Source organism: Chelonoidis abingdonii, chromosome 3 (assembly GCF_003597395.2).
Source record: "Chelonoidis abingdonii isolate Lonesome George chromosome 3, CheloAbing_2.0, whole genome shotgun sequence".
Classification (NCBI taxonomy): domain Eukaryota; kingdom Metazoa; phylum Chordata; order Testudines; family Testudinidae; genus Chelonoidis; species Chelonoidis abingdonii.
Window position 1 is genome coordinate 130880351 of NC_133771.1, and position 24382 is coordinate 130904732.

A 24382-nucleotide genomic window follows, 5' to 3' on the forward strand; every position below is an offset into this window, starting at 1 on the left:
AAAACACATGATTACATCTATCCCTATTAAGGCAGCACTTTCAATCATGCTTAATTTTAAGTATGCACTTTCTGTCCTGAGGAGGGACACTTTCCCAAACTGGAGCCAAACAGAAACAGTTGACTGCTATGGTGAGTGCAGCTGAGTTCTTCCATTTTTAAAATGGGCAATATAGTTTTGTCTGCAGAGGTTCTTTGGTTCCTCCATTCATTTAAATGGAGAACAAATTATTTTTATTTTCTCCGTGAACTCCTGTGGCTGTTTAGAATGGTAGTTAGCTATATATGTATGACTCTGCAAGCTGTCAGGTGAAATGAGTGTTTTGTTTTGTTTTGAAATGTTATAAAGAAGCGGAGGAGAAAGGTTTGTAGGTTTGAAAGAAAAGTTCAAGTTAAAGCCTTTGAGAAGAACCCATGTTTGGTAGAACCCAGAGTAGGAATAATTTACTAAAATATTTCACATTTACTTGTTATTTGGACTAATATGCAGTGTAAATATCGTGAAAAGTGATTTATTTTCTGGTACCAGATTGAATAAATCCAAAGAAAGTGAGAATTTACACCTAACATCTCAGACGTCTGCATTTCCTTCTCCCCATGAGGTCTCTAAAACCTGTTTTACCATGAGAAATAGTATGCATTTAAAAAGGTGACAGAAAGGGACAGACAAAACGGAAATACTGGCCCTGATCCTGCAGGATAGTGCAATTATCTGTTCAGAGACCTTGCAATAAAATACAAAATTCATTAACCGCCTCCCTGCTAACTGAGAATGCATTCCATAAAACTATTTAAAATAAAGCAAAAATGTAACACTGAAGTTTACACACTGTCTATTATATTATCTGGCATATAGAAGGAAACCAGGATCTGGTTATTAAAATTTTTTAGAAGTGAGCACATTGAAATCTTCTTGATTTCCATTTTGTATGGCTCATATATAACTAGCAGGTCACTCAGGCATTAAATAGGAACAGTTCTGAGACCTGTTTGCAATATCTCAGGGGAGTACAAGCTCATGTTCCAGTAATATTTTAATTTTATTTATTTGCCTTTAAGTCTTTATTATAGTGCTGGTTGACAAGTTTCCACTGCAACTGTTTGATGGAGAATTCATGGGTTTTGACTAAGCAAAGGACATTTTCCTTGAAAATATGATTTCCAAAGATAATTTTAAGCTTTGTCAAAAAAACTGAAAAGCCAAAATCTTTTTGGTTTTTCAACAGAATCAAAATTTCCCCAATCCTATTTCATTTTCATATTAGATCTTAACCTTCAGTACTTGTATCTTTTGGGCACTAAAAGGGTTATTTTCCTTCATTTTACCATGTGAAGAAATCAAAGCACGCCAGTTCTCACAGCATGTAGAAAAAAAATCTATATGTGCATGTGTGTGCAGTGAGCGCTGGGGTTGAAGGAAGGAAATAAAAATAATAGGACCAAAGTCTCTAGCATATTGTGGCAAAACTCCACTGAAGTTATTGGCACTGTGCCCATTGACAGTAGCAGAAAATTTGGACCTCAATATTACAACCCTGTTACAGGAAAATCTAAGCTTCTGATTAAATAGTTTAAGTTGCTCAGAATATTTCTGTGATAGTGTCATGTACTCCTGTAAGTATGGTTGCAGTTTCATGAACAAGTCTGTTTTATTGTCTCCAGATAGTCTTGAAAACAGTAGCATAAATTCCCACACACTGTTTTAACCTGTTAACACCAAATGAACCTAATACAAGCGCCATCTAATGAAGCTGGTGATCATGCAGTTACAAAGGACCCCACTGTGCTAGGGTTGTGCAAACACACGAGATAGTCCCTGCCCAGTGCATTGTCATCACAGCACAACACAATTTTCACATCATCATGTGTTACAACATGTGAAATAACAGGCTAGACTGGAACCTTTCCCGATAAAAGAAGCAGGGATGTCTACACTGTTTTAAAACCCTCAGTAGTGAGTTGGGTGACCAGACAGCAAATGTGAACGGGGGAGGGGGTAGCAGGAGCCTATATAAGAAAAAGACCCAAAAATCAGGACTGTCCCTATAAAATTGGGACATCTGGTAACCCTAGTAGTGAGTTTCAGCACTTGGACTACAGCACTAAAAACAGCTGTGGAGACAGCTGGGCTCTGGCTAGAGTTTGGGTTCTAAAGCCCAAGGGAGGAAGGTGGGTTTCAGAGCCTGAGCTGCAACATCTACACAGCTTTTTATAGCGCCATAGCACAAGCCTTGCAAGGTTGAGTCTGTAGACCGGCGCTCTGAGACTTGCTGCTGCAGTTTTTAAAATGCAGTGTTGACATGCTCTGACTGGCTTCAGTGGGACTCCTCACATTAGTAAGTATTCACCAATATGAGTTGTACAACTAAGGCCAATTAGTTCCTGAGATCAAAATATCAACTACTGCAGTCCTGAGTATTATTCATCAGTGGAGAATAAACAGCTGCTCAAAAGTGTTACTTCTACAATTCTTCTTCCCCATCTAACTTCTGAGGGATTACCAAGATCCAGAACTCACTTGCCAACCCCATTTCACTTTCTCAGCTTGACACGCAGCCTTGAGAAATAAAACTGTGATCTTTTATTTGAGGCAGCAGCGTTCTCTAGTGCTTAAGATGAACATGACATGCTCAGCAGTGAAGATTCAGGGGTATAGCTCTGATTTATTTATTTTTTAATTAGAAGAGGAATGTAAGTTCTCCCAACAACCTCACAGATCCACAAGCAGACTCCAGGAAAGAAGCTCCATTAGTAATGGATGAGTAACAAATTCCCAGTATCCACATTTGGGGAGCTACAACCGATGGAAACTTGTTTTTCTGGAGCAGCTGTGGTTTCTAGGTATTGCAACATAATTCTGTCTAGTTTCAAAGTCTAGTTAAATTTGCTAATTGACAACAATTTATTTAGCTCTCAACATGTACAACTCCAAGTGTTTAAATGCAAAGACATGAATACTTAAGAATATTGTAAATCTTACACTAACAAAACACATAGCACAATCTCTGCTGGCATAACTGATTTGAATTTAATAGAAGCTGTTGGGTCCTCAACACTTTTGAAAGACAGATCATTTATGTAGGTTCCTAAGCAACGATATAAGTGCCAATTTCATGCTCCTGTTTTCAAAAATTTTGGCCATAGCCTTCAAAGTCATCTACAAAGGAAAGACCACTGGGCTTGTACTGCGTAAGCAGGTGCTTTTCTTAACTTACTTTAACACACAGTCCACAAATAAGGCAGAGTCTAAAATGACCACTCTTCCTGGGGCTTGGATTATTGTTATTTTTATAATACTGAGGGATAATATCACAGGCAGGATGTTTGTTTGTTTTTTGTTTAAGTCTTTGCAACATACAAGCTTTTTAAGCATAAGAAAATTGTCTAAAATGTATCCCCTTGAGTTGCCAATAAATCCTGAGCACAAACAGACTCTATAGGTTTGGTTTGTCAGAAGTTGTGTTAAACCCTCTGCAGAACTCCTGCATTTTAGGTGCTCAAATGTTATAAAGAAGCAAGGGGCGGGGGAAGGATCAGAAATGTGAATACTTTTAATGACTGCATGATAGCCTGAAAAGTGATTTTATTGGTTCACGTGCATCGTCCTCTTTTCTTTTGAATGACTTTGGAAAAGAAAGAGGGTACTTAAGAGTAACTGTTGCTCTTCAAGAGAGTCACCTCCATTCATTCAGACTACCTGCCCGCCTTCCCCTCTGCATTGGAGTCCTATATAATGTAAGGACTCTACAGATAGGGAGGCACATTCCCTCTGCAGAATGGGGCAGGAAGTTCACCTTCACGCAAGATCTCTTTTGCGCAATCCTCCCCCCCACTCCCCCAACACACACAGCTTTTCAAGAAAGTTCCACAGCTCAAGACCAAGAGCACAATATCCCACAAGTGCAAAGGCACAGAGGCAATTCTCAAAGAAGAGTAAGTCACACACACATTACACTTCCCAGTGATGCCTAAAAAACAACAACTAAAAATTGACACGTCTCTCTCTCTCTCTCTCTCTCAAGCCTTCCATCCTCCTAAGGGACCATCCTCCTCATTTCAGTTTACATGTTTTATTTCATGTGTCATAGGAGAGCAAGGAGACCATTTGTTTTTTCCACACATCAGAATTTTGTGATTGCTACATAAGAAAAATTAATTTTGTTTTAAATATTTTGATATTTCTTAAAATATTTTAGTCCTAATTTCCTCTAAATGTGGCTGTCCTATACTTGCATTTTACAGCACTAGCCTATTCAAATACACACATTTAGCCTTATCGACACGGAGCTCTCTCTTAGGCCTTGTCTACACTTACAGTTTTGCAGCGCTGGCCGTTACAGCTGTGGTCGTACAGCTGTGTACGGCCAGCGCTGCAGTGTGTCCACACTGACAGCGACCAGCGCTGCAGTGTGTCCACACTTGCACCAGTTGCAGCGCTGTTGTGAGTGGTGCATTGTGGGCAGCTATCCACAGAGCACCTCGTCCCAATTGCTGCTGGGGGTTGTGGGAAGGGAGCGGAAGGGTGCGGGCATTCCGCTTCCTGTTCCAACGACCCGTGGTGCATCGCTTCCCTTTTCAGCCGTTTGGTGCCATTGTGATTCTGCAGCGTGTGATTTCAGTAAGAAATGGAGCCCGAGCTGCTTAGATGTTGCTGATGAATGTTGCCAGCACATCCCGTCTGGCAGTTGATCTATTCCTTATGCTCCAAAGTGACAGTGAGAGCTCAGATGATGAAATAGATGCTGCTGACGCTGCTGACAGTAAATTGCTTGTCGCAGTAACGGACGTGCTCTGCAGTGTGGAACGCCACCTTTGGCTCGGGAAACAAGTACGAGTGGTGGGATCACATCGTCCTGCAAGTCTGGATGACGAGCAGTGGCTGCAGAATTAGGATGCGAAAAGCCACTTTCATGGACTGTGTGCTGAGCTCACCCCAACCCTGCAGCACAAGGACACGAGACTGAGAACTGCCCTGTCAGTGGAAGCGGGTGGCTATTGCGTCTGAAGCTGGCAACTCCAGACAGCTACCGATCGGTCGCAAACCAGTTGGAGTGGAAAGTCAACCGTGGAATAGTGGTGAAGCAAGTTTGCAGGGCCATTAATCGCATCCGTTCAGACGAACCGTGACTCTGGGGATGTGGCAGGACAGTGGATGGCTTTGCCCAAATGGTTTCCCAACTGTGAGGGCAATAGATGGGACGCATATCCCTATTCTGGCACCACCCCACCTGACATCCGAGTACATTAATCGGAAGGGGTATTCTCATGGTTCCCAGGCGCTTGTGGATCACCGTGGGCGTTCACTGACATTACACAGGAGGCCTGGAAAGGTGCATGATGCACGCATCTTCGAACAGTGGCCTGTTCAGGAAGCCAGGCAGGGACTTTTTCCCAGACCGTAAGATCACAGTGGGGACGTCGAAATGCCCATTGTGATCCTTGAGACCCCGCTTACCGTATTGCCTTGGCTCATGAAACTGATACAGGGAAGCTTGACATGAGCAAGGACCGGTTCAACTACAGCTGAGCCGGTGCAGAATGACCGTGGAGCATGCTTTGGCCGTTTAAGGGGAATGGAGAAGTCTTCTACGGGAAGCTGGACGTGGGGAAAGCAGCATCCGCGATTATAACCGCATGCTGTATCCTCCATAATTGTGAAGGGAAGGGTGAAACCTATGTACGAATGGACCTCGAGGTTCAACGCCTGAGCTGAATTTGAACAGCCAGAGAGCAGGGCGACAAGAGAGCCCAGCACAGTGCTTCAAGGATAAGGGATGCCTTAAAGAGGCACTTTGAGGCTGAAAGCCAACAGTAATGTGGGTGCCTTCCACTGCAGTTAAGAGCATTGCTCCAGCAGTTACCTGCAGTGGTTTCATTGATTTGCAGTTCCTATTTTTTTACTTGTAGTACATGTTACAGTTTCTGTAATAATAAACAGTGAATAAAAAGACAAGAAATCCTTTATAAAAAATACAGTACATAAACAGGAAGGGGGGTATGGTGATTATTTCCCTCCTTGTTCTAGGAATTCTTTGGATGCAGTGGTGGATGCTGTATGCACTTTTTTATTATTACATTTAACAAACTTATAGCCCATTTTGTTTGTTTTCAAATAACTTAATTTCTCTCTTTTTTCCATCAATTACTAGTTTGTTTCTCTTTCTATAAGATGGAGGAGTCAGGAGACTGATCCCGCTCAATGGTGTATAATTTAGTATTATGTGCACTAGGTGTATGTGGTGGGAGTCTGATAAAACATAGTATAATAACACTAACCATATTAGTTCTAAGGAACAGAGCCCTCCTGAAATGAGACTCTGTAGGTTGTTTTCTGTCTGATTTATAGATTTCTGCATTCTATCCCAGATTGATTCAAGGCTATAATTCTATCCAGATTTTCTACTGATGTCAAAAACACCACCACTGCAGGTAGTGTTTATAACTAGCATCACAAGAGAACTAATTACAGCCCTGCTATCCCATACTGCTATATGTCCTTTGTTTATAATCCTCTCTTTCTTCTGTATATACCTTGTACTTCAGTTTCATGGAAAAAAATGAACTCCAAAATCAATCAGGTTAGCATGATATCTGTTTTGTCCTTTCTTCAACCCTGTGTAAAACAGTAAAAGGCCAAAGTCTGAACTGAAATACATACATGCAGCTTCTATTAAAGCGCGCTCTCCGGCCGGAGCGCGGCAAACCCCGCAGGCGCCGCTCTCCCGCCGAGCTCCAGCAAGCCCCGCCCCCCGGCCGGAGCGCGGCAAGCCCCGCAAGCCCCGCCTCCCGGCCGGAGCTCCAGCAAGCGCCGCTCTCGGCCGCGCGCGCAAACCCCGCAAGCGCCGCTCTCCCGGCCGGAGGTGGCAAACCCCGCAAGCGCCGCTCTCCCGCCGAGCGCGGCAAACCCCGCAAGCGCCGCTCTCCCGGCCGGAGCTCCAGAAAGCGCCGCTCTCCCGGCCGGAGCGCGGCAAACCCCGCAAGCGCCGCTCTCCGGCCGGAGCTCCAGCAAGCCCCGCTCTCCTGGCTGGAGCGCGGCAAGCCCCGCAAGCCCGCCCTCTCCGGCCGGAGCGCGGCAAGCCCCGCAAGCGCCGCTCTCCCGGCCGGAGCTCCAGCAAGCGCCGCTCTCTCCGCGCGGCGGAGCGCGACAACCCCGCAAGCGCCGCTCTCCCGCCGGAGCTCCAGCAAGCCCCGCTCTCCCGACCGAGCGCGGCAACCCCGCAAGCCCCGTCTCACCGCCGAGCTCCAGCAAGCCCGCTCTCCGCCGACGCGGCAAACCCTGCTCTCCCCCCCGCGAGCTCGGGCAAGCCCGCTCTCCCTCCTCTCCAGCTCTAAGCCCAGAGCAGTGGAGTGCAAGCGTGACGAGACAGGCTGAAAAGAATGCTGGGATAAGTCCTATATCCCTGGAGGCCAATAAAAACGCTGGTGAGTGTCCACACCTGATGACCAGCGCTGCATCACCAGCGCTGGTCTCGCTACACCGGAAGCAAACCCAGGTGTACAGCCAGCGCTGCAAACAGGGAGTTGCAGCGCTGGCTGAGCTTTTAAGTGTAGACACCTGCTAAGTTGCAGCGCTGTAACCCCCTCACCAGCGCTGCAACTTGCAAGTGTAGACAAGGCCTTAGAGTGTCTCATTCTTGCATCATCATCAGTTCAGCTCCCGTGGTGGTACCAACAGGGAGAGCTCCAGAGTAATTAACGTGTAAGCTCAGAATAGGCACGGCCTTACTTTTGTGGCTTGTGTTCCACACTAAAGAATAAGAAGATTAAAAGCACATTAGGTGATTGTGCTAGAGATTCAGCATCCATTACTTCAAAGCAACACTGTCAAGTAGTTTAAAGTCCAAATTTTAGTTTTTACATAAAAAGGCGTGGGGAGGCTTTACAAAAGCTAACAACATTTAATGGATTTTATTAAAATGTCAATACATTCTAGCAAGTGACTTACTGAAAGAAGAAGTGAAATGAACTAGTTTGTTTTCATACACCAAAAATGGTGAAAAGTAAAAGATTCTTAGAAATCTGGCTTGTCTGTAATCATCAATAATTATTAATGACTCAGGCAAGAACTTTAAAAAAAAAAGATGATTATCTTTAATCTCACTGTGCTCTTAAGAACATTTTCCAGTTTAAAAATCAGTCATTTTTCTTCTTGCAACAAGCTCATTTTCCAGGAGAAAATCCTGAGTTTGAAACTTTCAGTAATTCCCCACCAACAGACCAACTTGCCCATCCTCCCATGAAAGGAGGGTATTTATAGTTACATTGTATTAATGCTAATGGGAGTTATCAACTTAACCCCTGCATATTAATAAGATAAAAGAAACTCATACGACTTCTAAAGGGTATGGGGGAGGGGGAATCTCTTAAATTTTCCAGTCAAGCCTTCCATTTCTTTCTCAACATTTCCTTATATTTTCAAATCTCCCTTCTTTTCCCTCAAAATAAAACAATTCATACCTTTTCTCTTCCTTGCTGTTCAAGATTTTGCTTGAAGTTGAGATCAGACATTCGGATCTGAATTCGTTGCTTTTGAACTTTCTTGTTCAACAAATCCCTGTAACGCACATACATGGCATTTCTCAGCCTGTATAGATTCTTGTAATTTTCAAGATGGTGCTGGAAGAAAATATCCATATGAATTTGGGGTTTGGGTTTGTTTATTTTTTGTTAAATGCATATTTTCTTTCCTCCTTTACACTTCCATTTCCAAAATAATGGACATGGACTTTCTTGATCAGAATATAGGCTCACTTTTAGAGTTGTGCAGGAACCAGATTTTTTGCTTCAGAAAAAGAGTTTTGCGATCTTGAATTTTTTTCGTTCTGGAACAGAACAAATTTTTTTTTTTTTTTTGAGATTTCCCATGAATCAAAGTTCCAAAAACCCCTGCAATTTGGAGGATGGCCAAAACATTGTTTCAGTGTGGACTCATCTCATTTTATAAAACACAGTAATTAAAAAAAAATCATTTTGAAACAAAAAAATCAAAATGCTCCATTCCAAAAAGGTTAAAATGCAAACTTTCAAAATGACATTCAAATTCGCTTTCAATCAACCTGCATTTTCCAACCAGCTCTACTCATTTCTGTTCTAAGTACAGACATCAGAATCACCACAAACAGGGAATGGAGTCAGAATCTATGTGCTGAATGGGCTCCCTAACTCCCAGATTAGGAGGGGCTGGGAGTGAAGGGAGAGAACATTTTGCATTGCTCTCAAAGAAATGATATGGGCATCCATCTGCTGTGAGGAATGGATGATACTTGAGATTGTGTTGAGGTGGATATCAACCAGAAAAAAGAAGTTGGGAGGGGGTGAAGAGAATATGTCTCTCTCATCTTTCTAATGGCTGTTTCTATAGTATTTCTATAGTATTTCTCCCTGCAACCCCCTCTAGCAGGCTCTAGAATTGGAATTGGCTCTTCCAATTCTGCACTGAAATCCTGTGCAATCCTATTGATTTCAATAGGATGTACATCAGCACAGAATTTGGTCCCTGAAGTAAGCTGGTAGGCACCACTGGAAGTTACATTCAGTCCTCATTTGAAAGCAAGGAGAAAAAGCAGGCTCCTGGGCCCTGGAACTCCTGGAAAGATGGAAGAAAAAGCCAAGGAAGTTATGAAGTGACTGCAGCAGCACCACCACCACTGTAGTTTAAACAATTACAGTAAACATTTTTTTCCCTGCATGTTTGGGGAATGGGGAGGTGTTGGTGAGTGAAAAATTCCAGTCAACTAAGAGGAAGGGAGTTTGGGTGCAGGAGGGGTGCAGGGCTGGGGGTTGGAGCAGGGAGTTTGGTGTGGGATGGAGCTTGGGGTAGGGGGTTGGGATGCCAGATCCAGGGGGCGCTCACCTCGGGCGGCTCCCTGCAAGTGGTGACCTGTCCCTGCTGCTGAGGCAGCTCTGCATGTTGCCCTTGCCACACTCAGACTGCTGGCTCCGCAGCTCCCATTGGTTGGGAACCAGGGCTAATAGGAGCTGTGAGGGCAGTGCCTGCGGGCGGAGGCAGCACACAGGGCTGCCGAGCTGCGCTTCCGCTTAGGAGCAGCAGGGACATGTTGCTGTTTTTGGGGAGCCATGTGGAGAACCTGCCAGCCCCATGCCAACCAGACTATAAACCGGACTTTCTATAAAGATTAAAAATGCCAGTTTATAGAGTTTTCCGGTTAGTACAGGGCCAGATAACACTGCTTTACTGGATTTAAAATCTATCAAACCTTTTATAATGAAAGATGTCTGAGAAATCCATGAGCAAAACTGCACACCTATATTTATACATGCAGTTACTCTGACTGCATGTTCAATACTAATTACAGTAGAACCTCGGAGCTATAAACACCGTGGCAATGGAGGTTGTTCATAACTCTGAAATGTTAGTAATTCCGAACAAAATGTCATGGTTCTTTCAAAAGTTTACAACTGAACATTGACTTAATACAGCTTTGAAACTTCACTGTGCAAAAATAAAATGCTGCTTTTAACTATCTTAATTTAAATTAAACAAGTGCAGAAACAGGTTTTTTTAGGCTTGTCAATTTTTTTTAATTAAAAGCTTTCCCTTTTTTTAAGTAGTTTACATTTAACACAGTACTGTACTGTATTTGCTGTGTGAGTGAGAGTGAGAGTGAGAGTGTGAGTGTGAGTGAGAGAGACTGCTGCTGCCTGTTTGCTTACTTCCAAATGAGATGTGTGGTTGACCAGTCAGTTCGTAACTCTGGTGTTATGTAACTCTGAATATACAAAATCCCAACAATTGTGCATGCAAATGTAAGAGCACAATTGTACACATACTTTATACACAAATCTCAAAATGCTTTTAAAAATTTGGGTCACTATGTATTTCATGGTAAGTCATTTGAACACTAGTAATAAACTTATATCCAAATACCGTTCAATACTTAAAGCTGGAAGTGCATAAGTATCATACAATACAACAGCCAGTGCTTTGTTGTGTCTTTGAGCTAAAGGCATGTGCAATATCAGTTTTATGTCTGATCTATCTGGGAATTATGTGCTGCATTAATCTGGGGACAGGTGAATCTACCAGGTCTTTTCTTTCTCCATCTTCAATGACTCGGTGTTCTTAATTCTAAATTAGAAGAAACTTAAGTATGAATTATTTTATTCACTTCTCTGTGTATTCAAAGTGCCAATATACTACCTACTATTATATTGATAACACTCTGCATATTTACAAATAGAAAATAAATATTATCAGGTTAATATATTGCAGAATAACTGAAAAACTCAAAGTATCATAGTGAGTTCCCAGCAGATGGTGCTGTTGACTATGGTCTGGTTCAAAACCACCAGGTTCCCACTGGCCCAAGCTGAGCATATTGTCATCCATTTTACCCCTACCACAGCAGAATTTCTGTGGTCAGTGTCTCAGTAAACTGTCAAGCCCCAAACCAATTTTCAGTAGATATGCGTGCTTCACTCAATGGCAGCTAAGTAAGTAAGGTTGCCTACTTTTCTCTATAAACTGTTTTGGACCCTGACAACAGATGTGTTTTGATTGCCAAGTTCCCACAGAACTTATTATAGCATCATAGTTGTATGGGGATATGATGCAACAACCCACAACATCTCTATGTGTTATATACTACTTTGTCTGTACACAGATGTCCATCAGGGAGATATTACAGAAAGCAAAAAATATTTATAAGATTTATTTTCTTTAAATCAATGAAAATTGGGGCTTTAAATACAATGACAGTGTCTCTTCAACTTAATATAGTAACACTCCTTTGACACCTCCTAGGACTTCAAGGCTGGCACACTACTACATGCCATGGCCGCTCAGAACTTCACTCAGGCACTTGAGCTAATGGAGAATCTGCTTTAGCCATTAGCAATGTTGGAGTTAGGACACACACACCTGACAGTTTCTGCTACATCCAACTAAGTGCAGTGGTAAACTCACCCGGTAGGCACAAGCCAGGTCACAACTACACAGCAATGTATAGCAGTACAAAGGTGAAAAAAATTGCCTTCCATTACACCACAAGTTGGTACCTGGCAATTGCCATATTATGAAATGAACATTCACTAATATTGTCCACATAATGTTTACTTTGGCTAAACTTTCAGTTTGATACACAGCTGAGCATTCTAACCTAAGAGTTTACAAATAGCTAATAAGCCATACTCCCTGGTTTATCTGCAAGCTGCTTTAAAAAAAAAAAAAAAAAAAATCTATCCGTTATAAGAGCAACCTGACTCTCCCAAGTAGTATACTGGTAATTACAGCTACCTCAGTTCCCATGAGTCTTCTGGTTTGAGGAGAGTTTTTAATACTAGAATTGGATCATTGGGTCCAATTTTTCTCTCATTTACACCAAAGTAGGTCAAGAGCAACACCACTGAAATTAATGGACCACCACATAAGGGTAAAATGGGTATTAACATCAGCATCAGTTCCTTTATCAGCCAAAGGAATGAATGCGCCCTACCAACCAGAGAAGCCATCAGGCCACGTGGATAACAATGGAGCACTCTCTGGGTTCTGGTAATCCAAATGTTCTAACTCTATGGAATTATTACACACAGTTTAAATTATCTGCAAACATCATGCTGGAATTACCTGTTCTAGCAGGGCCCGTTTTATTGCATCTTCTTTGTCTTCATCACTAAATGATGATTTGTTACTCCTCTTCTTCCCGTTGTCATTTTTCATCATCATCTTTTTGGGGATTTTGTCATTCTGGACAGAAATATATGAATGTCAGAACAGGGGCTTTAAAATATGTATGCCTTCTTCAGTGCATAACAGAACCCTTGCTTGGTCTCTTTCACTGAAATCAAAGAATAGTCAAATAATACAAAAGTTAAAGTTTAAGAATTGTGGCAGTGTGGAGCTAATGCTTGGCTCAGCTTGAGAATTTGTTTATAAGTCTTAATTCATAAATATTTGCCACTCAGTTATTGTTTAGTATTAATATTGGTTAGTAAAGTATTCCAGAGAAAATATATATAAACTAGTATAAGAACTTTGTTTCTGTGGCTGTCAGTTACTGACTTCACTGCATGTGCTTGAACCAAATCGCTGGCAGATCTCCCACTGCCCCCCTCCAAGTGCAAAGGCCTCATGATCTACTTAATGGAGTTTTCACCTTTTTAAAAAAATAGCAGTTTTGAATGGTGTACACCCACCCACCCATTTCCAGAGTCTAATCCCAATTACCAAACATACACCTTCATGAAACTGGAGGTAGAGATGTAAACTCATATCAACAATATATATTTCTGCTCCGCTTGAAAGTAGCACACGCAAGCACCTGGGTTAATGCAGTCCTAAATCATTGACCCCAGAGACAGGATTTTGCAAGCTGCACCAGCAAACTGTAGAAGGTTCCCCATACATACTTTACAATCTCTGCCAGAACCCAAAGCCTGCTAGATGCAGCCGCACGCACATACTCAGAAGGTCCAAATCCAGGGACCTGTAATGTGCATTGATGGGTCCAACACACTTAGTAAATTCTTCTAAACTCAGAAATGTTGGAATATCAAGGTGCCACAGATTATTTCTTGTAAGATCTATAAGAATTTAAGAATCACAGACCCCCCCTTCAAGAAAAAGAAAAGTTAACCTAGAGATATAGCAGTGAGATTATATCAATGTCTTATTCAAACTAAACCTGATTAGAACATTGTGGTTTTACAAACAATAAATGTTAGAGGACCAAGAAACTATGTCAAAATAAATAAAATGAAGCACGGAAAGGCAGAACTGAGGTACCCAATTACCCTTAACTCTGACCTTAAACAACTATGTACACTGTTTGTGCTGCCCTGTCTGGTTTATTAGGTATCTTTCAGGCTGTCTCCATAATTTGGAGCTATGTACCAAGTACCATGGTGGATTTTCCATCAGACAATTTTAAAATCAATCTTGATTTAAAATCTAAGAATTATTTGGGGGGAGTTCTATGGTCTGTGTTATACAGTAGGTCAGACTGGATGATCACATCATCCCTTCAGGACTTAGAATCTATAAATCTAGAAAATGATCAGGATCCCAGTATTTAAAGAGCAGACATGTTCAAAGTGAGGATCTGGTAGCCTTTGATCTTGAGATTTTTGTTGGAAATGCAGTTAGTGAAGTCTGTTGGTTGCAGAGTGAATAGAATACGAGTGAGTATTGGTGTGTCTCTCAGCCTGTTCTGGCCTACTTTGGGAGCTCAGTTTTTGATCCTGAAGTTCTGGCTGCAAAAAGACATTTAATTTTATACTATAGCTCAGTGGTTTGAGCATTGGCCTGCTAAACCCAGGGTTGTAAATTCAATCCTTGAGGGGGGCATTTGTCCTGCTTTGAGCAGGGGGTTGGACTAGATGATCTCCTGAGGTCCCTTCCAACTCTAATAATCTATGATTCTATGTATACTGCAATTCTGGGCTGTGAAAAACTATTTTTGCTTCATTTATTTTTAAGTCACAAACCTGTGGCTTGTTTGTTCATCACCCAGCCTTGGCTTACTTGGCCCATCTCATGGGCCTACCATGTTCCTATATTACTTCCATAAAATGAACCCCCAGAAGGGTGATATGCTAGGGAATTTGGTCCCAACAGAAACCAATCATTGTATGAGGCAACTCTTATCATGCAAATCTGGACCTTTTTAATTGTTTTGGAAGTGACAGAAGCACTCACACCAATAATTAAAGTGGTTGGGAGCTAAAATAAGTCAAATTAAAAAAAAAAAAAAGTTAATCTGCTCCTCAAATATGAGAGGGCAAGGAGAACAAGCTTTATAGCACGTTGGCTGTACTCTTAAATATTTATGTGCATGTGCTCCAGGCAGTGAAAATGTGTTGTTTAGGCTTCAGTGTGAACACATCCCTTTTGCTGACAGGAGACCAACGTCAATATCAGAAACTGCTACCTCAGAAATAAATTTGGTACTATTTAAAAAAAAAAAAAGCCCACTACCACATTTATGCAACCCTGCATATTCTTCCACAGTGATACAACTGGTTGTAATATGTCCAGGATAGCACTGAATTTATATTGGTAGTTAGTGAAAATTACTGTGTAAAACACACAAAGCACACAGGACAAAAAAGTTTTCTAAAGATATAGAAAAAGAAGAATGATCTACATCTAAAAAGAATCCATGTTAAAAACAAAAACCCAACTATGGATTTTCCTCCTATTTACAAAAATCTGTCTCTTTGGATGGGGACCAAGGTACAGCTCAATAAGCACATTGCTCACAGTGGGAAGAATCCCCCTTGCATTGTAAGCAATTCCTTGCTACCAAGGACACACTGCAAACATGCAAAATCCTGGCCATTCCCGTCCTGCAGAAAGGTCTGTGTGTGAATACTGAGTTTAGAAAAATGGCAGCCTGCCATAGCACAACAGTTGCAACAAAAGCGAGAAGGAGAGAACCTGGACTGAGCACAACTTTGCTTCGAGCAAGATTCATCAACTGTAACTATAGCAAAAAATGTGATGGAGAGATAAAACACTGCCATTGCTGTGCAGCCAGTTCTATTTGAGAGAGAGAAGAAAATCTGACAGAAGAGCTATTCTCAAAACTGTCACAGGAGATGCCTCCCAATGCCTTGGATGGGCTACAACCCAGGTGCCTGAATCATGAACTGAGACAATCATTAGCACACAATCTCAAAGGCCCAGAGGTCTTTATCAAAAATAAATCAGTGAACAAACATGTTTTACATTACAAATGCAGATATATCTATTCCCATGCGGGGCAGCCTTGAGTGACACATGGCTCATGTCTGAAGAGAGACTGAGGGGTACGTCCAGACTACCTGCCATATTGGCGGATAGTGATCGATTTATCGGGGATTGATATATATCGTCTAGATGAGATGCAATATATCAATCCCCAAACGCGCTCCCCGTCGACTCCGGAACTCCACTGGAGCAAGCGGCTGTAGTGGAGTTGACGGGGGAGCTGCAGACGTCGATCCCGCGCCACGAGGACGGGAGGTAAGTCGGAATAAGATATGTCGACTTCAGCTACGGTATTCCCGTAGCTGAAGTTGCGTATCTTACTACATCAACACCCCCCCCCCAGCGTAGACCAGGCCTGGGTGATGGTCCAAACATATGCTCTTTACTCCTCTCCAAGCATGTAAGATAACTTTGCTTAGGGTTGGTCTACACTACAGAGAGGGGAGAAATCGATCTAAGTTACGCAACTTCAGCTCTGTTATTCATGTAGCTGAAGTCAGCGTATTTAGATCTACTTACCATGGTATCTTCATTGCAGGTGTCGACAGATGCTCTCCCATCGATTCCCCCTGCGCATCTCATTGAGGTGGAGTACCGGAGTCAACACTAGAGTGATCAGCGATTAATTTATTGCATCTATACTAGACACAATAAATCGACCCCCGCTGGATTAATCGTTGCCCGTCGATTTGGCCACTAGGGTAGATAAGCCCATACCTTTTCAATGCAGCTACAGGCACTTTGCTCCACCAAGGAAGTCAGCCCAGGCAGCCTGTTTGACCACTTCTCTCATAACTGTCTCTGTGCTTTTTACTACCCTCTCCCCAGAACAGAGTGCCCTTCTGAGCTGGTCCCCAAAGCCACATCATCACCTTCCTCTTCCACCATACCTACATGAAACTGGCCAGTTAGGTGAACAATTTCCTGTTTTTATTATATTTTAGAATGCAAAAGTAGAATGAATTATATTGTAAAAATAAGTATGGATTAAAGAAATGTTGTATGTACCTTTAAGCAGAAATAAATGTTGAAATACAGGTGCCAGGAAAAGAAACATTAGGCATAAACAATGGTGCTAATGGCGAAACAGTAACAGAAGATCGGTAATAGTTAGTAAGGAAATAAGATATGCATGCCTAGTCCAGGTAAACTTATCAGATTCTGTTTCCTTTGTTACCTTGTTAAGTTTTCGCCCTTTTATCTGTATAAATAAGATAGTTTGTGTCTTGCATGGTGCTCACATTATCTGGGTGTTATTAGCAGAGCGCTGTGCTAATAAAACAGAGTGGTCTGACAAACTGTGAGTCCTGAGTCTAACTTTGACAATTTGGAGGTTCCACCGAGATGGCAACTGTCTTCACTGGGGCTGTGTGATTCCTGACCATTTTTGTAGGACAACCGTGGCAGCCAGCACCTGGGCATTTGGCCCAAGCGGTCCTCCACCAGAACGGAAAGGTGCATGACCACAGTGAAGTCTACGCCTTCGAATCTGTTGTTTCCCACTCTGTTCTGGTAGGGATCCCGGGATCTGACATCAGGAATCTGGTCAGGTAATTATTTCTGTGTTTTGTCTGGACTGAGGACTGTCCTGTCTCTGTGTCTATCCGTCCTCCTGTGGAGTGTGAGAGTCTGGGTGCCGTCTCCATCCGGGGATTGGCCGACGAAGGGGTTTCTGTCCCCGTGGTTTGAGTGAGTGGAATCTGCACAATTGCAGTCGCACCACACTTTGGGTAAAACCCCTGGTGTGAAAGCAAGGGCGATTGAGACAGGAGCCTGTGGGCTCCTTTTGTGTGTTGCACCGGGTATCGCTCTGACGAACCCGAATTTCCTTCTTGTGCGATTGGTGTGTGAAGTCCTCCTGTATGGGTAACCAGATGTCTAAGTCGGGACAGTTCCCTAAACGAACGCCGGCTCATTTTATGTATTTAGGATGGGTTTGGACTCCTGTAAGAAGGGTCCGGACTGCTGTACATTTCTGGAAAAATGGTCTTGGCTAACTCAGGGGGGATCCCAAAACTCAGCGCCACTGTTAAAATCTTGGAACAAAGACCGAGTGGATGTCGTCTTGAAGGACAAACTCGGCCAACCTAAAACTAAATTGGCTAAAGGAGAGGTTAATTGTTTCATGCAGTGGTGGGAAGAGGCAAATCGTAGGTGGACAGAATCAAAACTCGCCTCTCTCAAATATTAAAAATAATAAGTTAAAAAGCCTCCTGTCCCACCACCAGATCGAGGGCTCCCCTATACCCAGTTCTCAAAAAAAACCTACCCCGGATCGATCCAACCCCCTTCATACTCCCATCTCATTGTAAAAAGATAAAAATCCCCGTGTTCTGTTCCCCTTTGTTGTCTGCCTCAGAAACTGATTCTTTAGTGTTCCACTACCAATTCAGCAAGGGGGGCTCCTCAACTAGCCCCCACCATTCCTGGTCCCTTTCCTTGAACATTTCTTTCAAAATTGTGAAGTGACCACAATATCACTCACAAACGGTTCATTGGAAAAAAGCAAGATCGGGCCCAGAAAAGCGGCAAGAAACAGATAAAGAAACTGAAAAACAGGTTGGAAGCCCTAAGCGCATAGTGTCAGGACTAAGAAAAGCAGTAAGTGCAGCATGAACCCCTAGAACAATACTTAAAATGGTGAAATCTGAGGTGATAAAGGTGTTATTTTGGGAGATAAACATGTGATTTAAGGAAACAGAGTGAAAAGTTAACTCTACAAATGCTGGAGAGAATTAAAAGCAGTTAAACTTTGTGAAAATGTTAAAAAGGACCATGTTAAAGAGAGAGGATTCTTGGTTTCTTTGCAGCCTTTCGGAAGGGAAAATGGGCCCTTTTCCAGAAGAATGCCTATAAATAATCCAAATCTATATACAGCTATGTAAAAACAAAGCAGTGTAAAGGAATGTTAAGGAAAAGAAAATGTGTATGTATCTATTTGTCTGTGAAAATATGTAAAGTTCTAAGAATCTAAACCAGCACATCTGGTTTGTAAAACTCCTGTTTTGTAGGTATAAGATAAATTGGTTTTATTTTTGTTTTTAATGCCACTAAAAATTCATTTGACTCTTTAATTCAAAGTTGCAAAACTGACAGACCTTTTTGCAAGACACAGGTAATTAGTGTTGTTTGGCTTTGGGATTTAGCATTTAACCCTTAAGGGGTAACTTGATTCTTTACAAATTTAAAATGTTTTTAAATAAAGACCAAGTCATGGCTGCAATAGGGCAGTCAAAATCAGGAGAATAGGGAGAGATTCTGGAGTCTTTTTGTTTGTTTGGTTGTTTTTTGTAACAATAGCAGATAAAGCTGTAGTGAAAGAATAAGAATTAACAGTGCCCCTCTGAAGCAACAGCAGAGGTGAGGTGCACAAAACAAAAAGAAGCAATGTTAAAAACACTGAGCCTTAAAATGGCTCTGTGTAATCAGACTGTCACTTTGATAAGGGTACATGAAAACTCTGTAAGAAACAAAAAAACAGTTACACCTTATGTAAAAATTGATATGGCTATGTTTTTAAAAAGTTATAGTATAGAAGAATGTGCATTTTCCCTAGGACATGTGCAGTGTATATTGTAGAAAGGGGTAAAAGAAATGCAAATGAAACATGCTGCTGAATTAAAATCCTATTAGGGCTCCAAAAAGAGCCGCAATAGGCTGTGTTTTCTTTTTCAGATCTCTGTGTGTTAAGACAGAGTCTCTGAGCTCTGCTGATGCTTGCTTTGAATGGCTTTGAATCCAAAAGCCAAGCCTGTGTTGATGCAAATTACCTAACTGATAAAGAAAGGTGAGAACTGCCAGCACAAAAGAAGCTGCAAATAGAAACATAACCTGATGTAACTTCTCAGCTAATTACCTGTGCTTCTCAGCTGTTGAAATAAACTTCAAGCTTAACACAGCAGGAAAAACATTACAAACTTGGTCTGCTATATAAGAGAAAACTGAGGTACACCACCTCATGTGATTTAATGACTAAAACAGTGGGATAATCCCCATAACCCTTAAAAAGTAGAAGCCATTAAAACCTGGCCTGCCTATAGAACAAAAACACAGGAAAATATGGGGGTATGATTCCTTTGTTTTGCCTGCAATCAGCAAGGTATTTGTAAAAGAACAGAATCTTTAAGCAATAATCAATACCCAAAAGGGGTAGAAAAATGTTATTTTGTCTTTTCAGAAAAAGCTAACCCAGCTACAGAACAACCTATTACAAAAAACAAATGAAGTAAAAAAAAACAATTACATATGGAGATAGCTATGGAATGTACTGAAATGCAGATATTTAGAACATAAGATGTTTTGGTAAATCAGAGAATATAAGGTTTTGACGCATACATCTGTTAAAGCAAAGAAAAGATAATTGTTTAATACCTTCAATATAAATGGATGCAGTATGTTAAGTACGGTGAGACAAAATTTGTTAAGTGAAAATTGTTGTTAAAATCGCACACCAAAGGCTCTAGAAGCAAAGATATGGAAGTTAGCCCACTCCCATAATTGCATGGGATTGGGATTCCTGCTGCTTTGACCTCAAGCCAATGGGCTGAGGAGAAAGGGAAACTATTGGACAAAGAGGTTGTACAAGTTCCTACCAAAAGTGGGTATGCTTATCAATGCCCAAAGCCCCAAAAAGTAAAGAATTTCACTAGAATCCTGTATGTGGAATAAAATGATTATGAGACCAAAGTACTGTATAATGGGCTATGTGTATGTGTTAATTCTTGGGGAAAAGTGTTTAAAAGGAAAAAGTGTTAGCAACCCACCAGAAGACAAATGTAAATGTAATGTAAGTACTGTTTTACCAATAATAACATTTACTATTTGCCACAACAACAACAAAAAAAGTCTCAGCTTACTGATAAGCACTGATTTAGCTGAGTTCTCTATTCAATCTTGGCATTGAATGGCAAACAGTTACCAATCATCTGTTAAAAGTAAATAGGCTTTCCTACTCAGAAAAAACTTAGCGTTCAAAAACTGGAAGAAATGAACCATTAATAATTACACAGCTTTAGATCTGATGTTAAGAATTGCCACCATGCAGAAAAATAACAGTGTTTTGGCTCATCTGGTCTAACATATTTTCTGGGAACCCAAGACTCAGATGCTCTGAGTCACAACAAAAAGGGAAATGTTACTACCCCTAATTGTTTTGGTTTTAAATTCTCCCACCCATTGAATTTTTGAAATGTGCTAACCTGAAAACAAATGATGCAAAGCTCTTTACATTAGGCCCAAATACCAAAAAGATGTTCTTCTCTTCCACTAAATAAATACAAGAAACACTGGCGATTAATAATCTTAGTGTCAAAAGGGGGATATGTAAGAGGAGGACCAATCAGGAAAACTGGATTTTTCAAAGCTCAGGGAGGGAATTTTTTTGGTTCTTTGTCTTTGTCTGGCTCTCAGCTATGAGAGGGGATCTTTTTCTATCTGTAAGCTTCTCATCTTCAGTTTCCCAGTTGTAAGTACAAAGGTAGCAAAACAATAGGCTTTTTATATGTTTTGTTTTGTATTTACATGTGTGTGTGCTGGAATGTTTAAATTGTATCTCTTTTTGAATAAGGCTGTTTATTCATATTTTTTCTTTTAAGCAATTGACTCTGTATAATTGTCACCTTGATACAGAAGATATTTTTATGTCTTTTTCTTTCTTTTTATATAAAGCTTTCTTTTTAAAACCTGTTTGAGGTTTTTTTCTCTGGTTAAGGCTAAGGAACGAAGGGAGGGGGAAATCTCTTTGTGTTAGCTTGACTAGGTTTGAATGCATAGCCTCAGGGGAAGAAGGAGGGGGGAAGGTAAATTGCCCTCTCTGTTTTGCATTCAAGGAGTTTAAGTACAGTATCGCCCAGGATAACCCAGGGAGGGGGAGCTGGGGATGAGATAAAGAGGAGAAGGGGGGAGGAGGTTTGTTTTCCCTTTGGTGTGAGACTCAGGGTTTCTGAGCTTGGGGTCCCCCAGAGAAGGTTTGGGGAGACCAGAGAGGGAGTCAGGCCCTGGAAATTCCTGGCTGGTGGCAGCGAGATCAGATCCAAGCTGGTAATAAGCTTGGGGCTTTTCATACAAGCACCCAGATTTTGGTTCACAGTGTAAGAATGCACCACCCCCAGCAAACCAATCATCACCTCAGGACCACGCAGAGTCAATTTTGACTCCAGAAGAAGACATAGAGAACAGCCTGCAATACCTTACAATCTACGCTCTCGTAAGGGTTGCCAGAAGCAGACGACGACCTAAAGCAAGGCCCAAGAAGCAGCAGTAGTGAGCCTAGCGTCTGCTGCCTGGTGGACATAAAACCATGTGACTGCGGTTCCCTCAGTTGAGGTTTGTCAGAACCAGAAGGGCCCTGCCTCCAACAGTTACCTCTGGTGGCGCCTGTTCCTCAGCTGCTGGTGTCTTAAGGTCTGGGGAATCCACAATGACAATTCTTTTATCCAGCAGCAAGTGTGGATAGCTCAGACCCCTAATATTTCTAAATGCTAGGTCTGCAGCCACATCCCAGCCCATTCTCAAGCTGATGTTCCTGTCTGGTTATCCCACTCAATTCCTCAGACCTCACTGGAGGACCTCGTCCGTTTAACACATATGGAACAGCAATGACACCTGCAAAGAGACTATTGGCAGTTCCTTTATCCCACTTGGGGGAGTAATACACCATGCAAAAGGCTCCTGAGGTTACAAGCAGTAGTTAAAATAATGGCAAATAAAGTTGGAGAAAGTTTAGAAGCCCTGGCCAAAGAAACAGGGGCAATCCAACAGATGCCCTCCAAAACCTCAGGCATTGAACGTAGTGCTAGCGGCCAAAGGAGGGTACTGTGCTCTCATTGGAAAACACCACCAATGAGGAACAGATCGTGCTAGCCACTTAGAACAAATCGCATATCTTCCCCATAAAGAGCCAAGTTCTTTATGGAAGTGGCTAAAGTAACCTGTTCAATTTCTCTGGCATAAGAAACTGGTTGTTTCAGGAGCCCTGACTATCCTGTTTGGAATCCTAATAATTTTTTGTATGTTTTCAGTCAGTCTCCTGTTGTATCCAAAATTGTGTAAGGCATGCCACGCAGGTGACTGCCCCAGAACAGAGTGCTAATATGATGATTTTGAATATCGCTGATGAACAAAGAGATAAAGAACAGTTAATATGTGGAACCCAGTAAAATATTGGTCATAGCGAAAGCTTGACCAAAAGGAGGGATTGTGAAAGTAGAATGAATTATATTGTAAAAATAAGAATGGATTAAAGAAATGTTGTATGTACCTTTAAGCAGAAATAAATGTTGAAATACAGGTGCCAGGGAAAGAAACATTAGGCATAAACAATGGTGCTAATGACGAAACAGTAACAGAAGATCGGTAATAGTTAGTAAGGAAATAAGATATGCATGCCTAGTCCAGGTAAACTTATCAGATTCTGCTTCCTTTGTTATCTTGTTAAGTTCTCGCCCTTTTATCTGTATAAATAAGATAAGCATCATGCAGGACACAAACTATCTGAATGTTATTAGCAGAGTGCTGTGCCAATAAAACAGAGTGGTCTAACAAACTGTGAGTCCTGAGTCTAACTTTGACAATTAAGAAGTCTTTGCTCCATCATGGCGTGCACTTGTCTTCATTGAGCATTTGTATAATCTTTTTAAGTTAGCCCTATCTTTCCCTCTCTCCTGATCGGTTGTCTTGTAACCCCCCTACACACCCAGTTGCAGCATGTCTGAAATTAATTTACAAGCTTCATGTAAGCGCCTGTCTTTTGTCTGTATTGGAAGGTGGCTGACACAATCCTGGGCACCGATAATAAACTAAATAATATTGTAATAGGAACGATATACCTAAACGTGAATGAGGAGCGACTATCATGAGTCTGTGGCTACTCATTTATCTCCTAACAAGAAACTCTACTTCTAGAGTTCTGGCCCAAGAACAAGAGAGTTGGGGGGGAAAAATGGTGATCTATTACTGCAAAAGTCTCAGTGCTACAGGTGATTAAATAACCAGGAGTGAACTTAACAAAGCAATGTCTGGGTCCCCTTTAAAGTCATTTGTTTGGGCTGCTTAGCTGCAATACCTATTATTCTGTAGGTAGTTTTTTTTGTGCTATCACAGGCTTCAAACACTGTGCTATGCCAGCTGAGTGGGATTCAATTCCAAGCAGTCAGGTGAGGAAACAATTTGTAGAGGAAGGAAAGGAAAGGAAGTAGCATAAATGATGCAATGATGGTATTGTGTAAAATTCATTCATACACAGTGCAGTATCACAGCATATACGCCATGATAAACAAGAGGGTATGGCTACATTAGACATTTCAAAGCGCTGCCGGAAGTGTGAGTGTAGTCAGAGCCGCAGCGCTGGGAGAGAGCTCTCCCAGCGCTGCTTGTAAACCACATCCCTTATGGGTGTAGCGTGCAGCGCTGGGAGCCGCGTTCCCAGCGCTGCCGCCCTGATTACACTGACACTTTACAGCGCTGCATCTTGCAGCGCTCAGGGGGTTGTTTTTTCACACCCCTGAGCAAGAAAGTTGCAGCGCTGTAAAGTGCCAGTGTAGCAGAAATTTCAACAGATAAATATTCAGTTAAAGGAACAAAAGCTACATTAACATGCCTAAACCAAATTCAGACCTGCAATTACATGAAGTCAATGGAAATGCACTGTTTAAACCAGATATGAGTGTCACTCACT

The 24382-nt window shown here is 41.8% G+C and overlaps 1 protein-coding gene across 4 annotated transcripts in view; it reads right to left on the reverse strand.

Annotated features, from left to right (window-relative positions):
* The window catches only part of LOC116831131 (uncharacterized), a 108749-nt gene that overhangs the window by 74338 nt on the left and 10029 nt on the right, over window positions 1–24382 (reverse strand). For all 4 annotated transcript variants that reach the window (XM_075064100.1, XM_032790906.2, XM_032790907.2 and 1 more), the window contains exons 3-4: window positions 12586–12705; window positions 8457–8615 (exon numbers count right to left, since the gene is read on the reverse strand). In XM_075064100.1, the coding sequence (XP_074920201.1) occupies window positions 8457–8615; window positions 12586–12705 (279 nt within the window). The remainder of the gene's footprint in view (window positions 1–8456; window positions 8616–12585; window positions 12706–24382) is intronic.